General features: G+C 37.8%; 1 protein-coding gene across 1 annotated transcript; it reads left to right on the top strand.

Moving 5' to 3' along the window:
- Window positions 1-140: 140 nt before the first annotated feature.
- LOC107033137 (killer cell lectin-like receptor subfamily E member 1) lies at window positions 141-6,776 on the top strand. The gene is given in 7 exon segments (XM_072954416.1): window positions 141-324; window positions 2,288-2,405; window positions 2,598-2,671; window positions 3,486-3,655; window positions 4,501-4,521; window positions 4,523-4,602; window positions 6,632-6,776. Coding segments are annotated over 7 exon segments (792 nt in total).
- The last annotated feature ends 472 nt before the right edge of the window (window positions 6,777-7,248 follow it).

Below are 7,248 nucleotides of genomic sequence, written 5' to 3'. Positions count from 1 at the left end.
TTGGGATTTCAAAGTGTTGAGAACATGCTTCCAGAAAATGTAATAGGTATATCTACTTATCAACTGAGATTTTATATTATTGTTTCATCTCTCTTTGTTATAATATGCCTTCTTTACAGCTTTTTTTAATATATATAGAGATGAATGTGGAGCCCATAATTTATACCACACTAAAACAAGATTCTCAGCAGAGGCACACACCAAAAAATAATACCAAGCCTAAATTTGGTACAAATGAATTGCAATTAACCAAGAAGGAGCTGAAACACCAGAAACTTTGTAAGAGACAGCACAAAAAGGTAGCAGAAGATTTCAATGACAAAGGTAAGCTACATTATAACTGAGTATTCAATAAACAGGTAGAGAATGTCTAAAATTATACCCTGATTTATGCTATGCACTAGAGAGATACAAAAACTTGTTTCTAAATCTAGTTAGAGAGTGAATAATACAAGCAAAAATTTTAAAGTCAATTTAATGCAGATAATGGCAAAGGCCAAATGGAAAATACTATTAATAATTTAAAAGATAAATTGGATTCTTTAGAAACCTCACTGCTAAAGTGAGAATTGATTTAGACTTTAAAGGAAGAATGAAGTTTGGAAGAGTTGGAAAGCACAGGTTGTTTTTTTTTTTTGTAAATTTGTTTTAAATTGATAGTAAAATTCCAAGTGAGTATTTCACTTCTAAAAAACGAGATTATAATAGTTACATTGTTTTTGACTAAGTGAATACATGTGCATTAGAGAAAATGTTAAAAATACAGACAAGAAGACATTTTGGAAGTCACCCATAAAGCTGTTGTTTGTCATTTGTAGATATAATTCTGGACTTATTCTTTTATGTTCTTCATTTATAGTTTCCATTTAGTATTATATAATGAACTCATAGACTGTATCATTTTATAATATGAAGTTTAAATTCAGCAAAATTATTTAGTGGCAATAGAAAAAGGGATAAAAGTTACCTTTGGATCCTGAGAAGGGCCCTGTGGGACGCTTCTATGTCACTGGAAATATTCTACCAATGAAATGGAACCTAAGCCTTTAACATTTCCTCAACAAAAATTTTAGCTTATTAGTCTTGATCTTCCCTCCTTTTCCATAGAAGAGATGACTAATAGGCAGCGGTGGATTTAAAAACAACAACAACAGAAAAAGCAAAAACAAAACTGGTGCTAAACATGAGAGAAATTGACCAAGAATAAAACATTGTCAAATGCCACTGGGAATCAAGGTGAAGTTTAAGACCTTGATGTGAATTAGTACCTGGCTGTTTGACTTCCTTCATCAGATATCTGTAACCCAGACCCAGGAGAGAAGGCAGAATTTGATTCAGCTGAGTGGAACAGTTAAGGAGGCATAAGAAACGGAAAGTGAGCAGTTAGCATCAGTGCCATCACCCAGGTGACCCACCAGTATGTCTACATGGGTGTTTAAAGCACAGCAGTGATATTGACTGAGAACACAGGTCAAGGGCTGAGTGTCTTAATAATACAGAAGAGGAAGTTCAGTGGAAGGAAGGAAGGTAGTATGAAATATATAGGTGACCCTCGAAGTTTTTTTTTTTTTAAGATATTTAATGTTCTAAAGTTGGAATGACAAAATTAAGCTGGCATTTTATTGATTCTGATCTTCCGATTGTCTCCAGCTGGTGGACTTACCACTCCATCGAGGGTGGAGGCAGCGTCTCATTCTTTCCATGTCCCTCCATCGCTGGTTCTCACACTCGCATGACACATTGTGCACCTTAATGTGTGTTCACTGAGTTAAGGAAGAGAGGGAATAAGTGTGGGAGCAAGAAGGATAAACACATGATATCTGTTGACTTCCTAAGCTAAAATGTAGCCACTTTTACTTTTCAAGTAGGGAAGGACTCAGTGCCTAAATGAAGCAGTGGCTGTTCTGATTTTGTAGTTTTCTTGTTCAATTTACTTATTTTTTTCCTTCCTTCCTTCCTTCTTTCCTTCCTTCCTTCCTTTTGGTTGAGAAGGATGAAATAGAAGAGTAAGATTTGGAGGCAGAATTAGTGACTTAGGGACTCTCTTCTGCTATGAATTAATTGTTATCTTAGGCAAAAAGCCTACGTAAAAAATGAGATTTTTACGTCAGTTATTTCATTATTATCTAAAATTGGGTAAAAATATTCTACAGGCTTGTGAGAATCAAGAATTAACACGTATTTGATGAGTTCTTAACTGTAAAGTACTCTCTAAGCCTTATGTTTATTTGCCCTGTCATCTTGCTCCAACGATTCCTTCTGGTTTTGATTCTGCTTGTGTTTCCAGTTCTCTCCGGAAGCATCTCCCCTCTTCCGTGGAGGTGGATTTCTGGTGTGCTGGGTGTCACATGCCTGCTCCTAATGGCCGTCACCATCGCAGTGGCTGTTTTTACTGCCAACTGTAAGTGACTATAGAGTCTTCCAACCTGCCTTCCCTTTGAGAGAGTTACTTATTTCTTAGAACATGTGAAGCAGATCCTGGCTCAGAGCAATTTTACCTCATCGAAATTCTTCCCTTTTCGTTTTCTTGAAAATCGCTGATTTACTCTTATGGAATGTAGTCTTCGATTATTTCATTTTGATGTTTCAATTTAAAGGAAGATCCACCCATGATATGTGGTTATTTTTTCAGCATCTTCGGAACAACCACCTCTCACAGTCCAGCAGGAAGGTAGGCAGTGGTTTAAGCCTAATTTCTTTCTTTCGTCTTTTTTTTTGTTTCTTTTAATAGAGATACTGGAGACTGAGCCCAGGACCTCGTGCATGCGAAGCACATGCTCTACCACTGGGCTATGGTCACCTCCTGTAGCCTGATTTCTTACACTGATTTTAAAGGATTATTGTGTTGGGTCCACAAACATAGAGATTTCTCTGGGCAGGTTACTCTGTATGTGTAATAGAAAATATGACAGAGTCCCAGCCATTAAATAACTTACAGTCTTGCAAAACAGAGGTTTATGTATAACCAACTGAAATACAAGAGGACAGAGATAAGGTTTTGTGGTTTCTTGTTTGTTGTTTTTTTTTTTTTTTAGAAATTCTTGTAAGATTTCATAGGTTTGTAGGGGGACAGAATTACCTGATGTGAGAACAAATTTTTGGAGAGGTTTAGTTTGTAGCAGAAGGACAAAATTTCAAAAACAATTAAATCTAATAAAGATGTAAGGTGAAGATAGTCCAGTCCCCAAATGTGGTAACAGTAAGGAAGTATGAAAACCAATCGTTCAGCTACTCTTAGATGAACAGATCCGAGTTCACCTGCGTTACATGGCATATAAAGGGCCCAACACCCAATACATGGCAACAATTTGGAAAAAAAATAAAAAAGAATTTTTTTCATTTTGAACTTACAATTTTATTATGAGTAATTTTTGTTGTCTTTATAGAACGTTATTCTAATGACAAAAAGTATACTTCTGTTTGCAAGGTGTGTCTTTAACAAAACAATCAACAGAATCAGACTTTGTGCATTTGTTTCAATGCAGCGATGGAGAGTCTTTGCCTGGAACCGTGCGGTCATTCTTGTCCAAAGAACTGGGTTTGGTTCAGATGTAGTTGTTACTACTTCTCCAAGGAAGAGTTAACGTGGACAGAGAGCCAATGTGCCTGTTCGTCTCTAAATTCCAGTCTCATAAATATGAACAGGGAGGAGATGGTAAGTTGTTGCTTTGAGCATCGTAACAGTGTGTGAAATGTGTGACGTTGATCCACTGAATTAAGCTGAGGAGTCATTTATATTTATCTGACTTCAGTCCTAGACGCATGGTTGAAAGGCATCACTAGTTTACCTTGTTTCAATTTTCATACGCAAAACGTAGCATCAGATCTATGTATTATGTAAAGAGGAAAGATATATTTTGAAATAATAGTTAGAATGCCCTTGGTGAAAAAATATGTGTAAAGAATACATTTAGAAGCAGATAGTTATTACAAGGACTAGCTCAGAGGGGGAAAAGCCTGGTGTAGCCGGCACCACGATGGTATAGCCTTTGTGGTCCAAAAAACTGTGCGATCATTGCATCAGAATCTAGAACCCTACGTGAGACGATGGAGGAGATGGCCCTAACTCTGACAATGTACATCAGTACTGGGTTAAAAATACCCACTGAGTTCTCCTGATAGAGGAGAGATTCTCTCCGTAATGGGTCTGAAGAGACAGAGAATACACATTGGGGATAAAATTAATCTTCGAGATATCTGTAAGAGTACTTCTATTCTTTCAAAAACCTTGCTCCCTTGTGCCCAAACCCACACTATCTTCTTACTCATATTTATTTATTTTCTGTACCTCGCATGGGAGAAGGCAGTTTGTGTTGTTCACTGCTGTATTATCAGCCTCTAAAAATGGTCTTGGAGTAAAGCATGCTTTAGTGAGTTTGTGGACTGGATGAATTGAACAACTATAAATGTAATGTTGAATATTTTAAAAGGTACTCCCACACACTTGGCGAAAAGACAGTAATGGGGACTTTGTATTTGCATGTGCTTGTTTGTTGCTAGAATTTCTTCTCTTTAAAATCTTTTTTTTTGGATTGGAGTCTACTATGATGGAGCTGTCAAGCACTGGCTGTGGGAAAATAATTCGATTCTGTCCTCTGACATGTAAGTATCTGCCTGACATAACGCAGCCTTCTCTGCTCCTGGCTTCATTGCTGCACTGGCCCTAAGCGATAGAAATCAAGTGTGCCTGAGGCACAATCTGAAGGACATTTAGGGAGTTGGGAAAAGAGACAGTAACTTAAGTAGAAGCTCATGTCCAGCTTTGTAGTCTCCAGAAGATCACATAACTCAAATCCTCCCTTAGCCTTCTCCTGAGACTTTCTCACACCTTGTCTCAGGGCTGCCATACAAAAGTATCAAAGACCGACTGGCTTGAACAACAGAAATTCAGTGAGAACAAGTGCCGAGGCTAGAAGGCCAAGATCAAGGTGTTGACAGGTTGGTTCCGTCTGAGGCCTCCCTCCTTGGCCGTCTTCTCCCTGTGTCTTCACCTGATCATCCCTCCATACCTATTTCTACATAATCCACCATCTATAGTAGATTAGTGCCCATCCCAATGATCTCATTGTAACTTACCCCCTTTTAAATATATTTTTATTGGAGCATAGTCAGTTTACAGTGTTGTGCCAATTTCTGGTGTACAGCACAATGCTTCAGTCATACAGGAACATACATATATTCGTCTTCATATTCTTTTTCACCATAAGTTACTACAAGATACTGAATCTAGTTCCCTGTGCTATTAATTACCTCTTTAAAGAAACTTATCTCCAAATAGATTCAGAAGTGCTGGGGTTAGGGCTTCAACACAGAAAATCTAGAGGGGACACAATCTGAGCCCATAACACTCTGGCCTCCGGCCTCCCAAAATGCATGTCCTTTTCATGTGAAAAATAATTCTCCCCATCCCAAAAGGCCCCAATGTCTTAATACCTCCCAGCATTAACTCCAAGTTCAAAATCTCATCTAACATCTAAATCAGATAGGGGTAAGATTTGAGGTATGATTCATCCTGAGGCAAAATTATTCCCAGGTGTGAATCTGTGAAATCCAACAAATTATGTGCTTTCAAAGTGCAATGGCAGGACAGACTCGGGATAGGAATCTCCATTCTAAAGGTAAACTAAAGAGGAAAGGAGTGATGGGTCCCAGGCAAGTCTGAAACCTGGCAGAGAAAATGCCATCAGATTTTCAGGACCAAGCATAACACTTTCTATATCCACATGTAGTCCTCCAGGCCTACCAGGACTGTGGCCCTGACCCCTTGTCCCTGGGCAGGGGTCCCAACCCCTTGGCTCTGGGTAGTGGTGTCTCAGCCCGCTGAAACTAAGGAGATGGCCCCACTGTCTGAGTGAAGGGACAGCACCACCCCCAAGCCTGTGCTCCTGGGCCTCCAGCCGGCTTGCAGATGGACATCCCACCCCCATGGGTCTACCTGTGGCCATCCCCCTGTAACTGTCTAAGTCCAAGCTTCCTCTTATAAGGGCCCCAGCCATATTGAATAGATCCCACCCTAATGACCTCATTTTTTTGATCACCTCTTGAAAGGCCCCGTCTCTGAATACAGTCACATTTTGAGGTCCTGGAGCGAAGGAAATCAACACGTGCGTTTTCAGGGGACCCGATTCAGCCCATAGCACAGACCATGGTTTAAAGTCTTCTCACTTTGTCACTTAAGCACACTGTCCTATAAAACCCAACTTCCAGGTCATTGATGTATCTCTAAAATCTTTCTGCTTTTTAACATTCTATTTACTATGCAGGCTAAAAATGTTTATTTTCCACACTAGAAGAAATTTACTGAGACCTGTAATTTGTAGGCTTTTTATTATTTTGTTTTCAATTTGTCTGACTACTTTATAAGCAGTGATAATCAGCATGCTCTCTTTCCTCTTAGACTCTTATGTCTTTGGTTGAATTTTTATTAAATATTTAAGGTTCTGTAATCAATAACTTTTAAATTTATAAAGATCTTATTTATCTGTGATACTGATAGAAATTCAACTCAACTATATTACATATACATTATGTTTTAAGTATTTATATATAAAATGAAAATTTTATATTTCTTCTCTCTGGTATTTGCTTGTTATAGGACTTCATAAAGACCATGCCATTTCTTCTGTTTTAGGTTTTATCTTTCTACACGTCCACTACAACATGCCTGCCTATCCTACAAATCAAAAGAAGTTTATTTAGTTGAAAGCTGTGAAACTAAACAGACCTACATTTGTAAGAATCCCCTTATTTATTCTATAAATTCACGGGAAAGATGAACAGAACTCTTGTCTCACCCTATGTCTTGATAGAGTTGCCAGTGGTCACTTTCTTTTTCTGTGGAGAAAATATGTAAACTTAACACCTTTGCCTTAATAAAAATTCAGTTCTCTAAAAATGTACTGCAATGCCATTTTTAAAATGGACTTTAATTTTGTTGAGTGGATATATTTTGATTTAGATGACTTTTCAGGAAATAGCACTGTGATAATGTCTAGGAGAATACATTTATGCTGATGCACTTTAGAAGACGTTGCCTTAGATATTTTCTGAATTAGACAATGAGATAAGGTTAGACTGCATTGCATATTAAACAGGCTGTTCCATGTAAAATTACACTATTGTCACTGATATATATGTTGTATTTTGTCTACAAAATTGTCAAAGTAAATTGTTAAGCAAAGAAACATAGAACTGGAAGTAGAGATTAGTATAATCACACAAGAAATGGAATTGTTTACAATTTTTTGA

Source organism: Vicugna pacos, chromosome 34 (genome assembly GCF_048564905.1).
Source record: "Vicugna pacos chromosome 34, VicPac4, whole genome shotgun sequence".
NCBI classification, from domain to species: Eukaryota; Metazoa; Chordata; class Mammalia; order Artiodactyla; family Camelidae; genus Vicugna; species Vicugna pacos.
The sequence above is the reverse complement of the archived record's forward strand: the minus strand, read 5'-3'. Positions and strand labels throughout refer to the sequence as shown.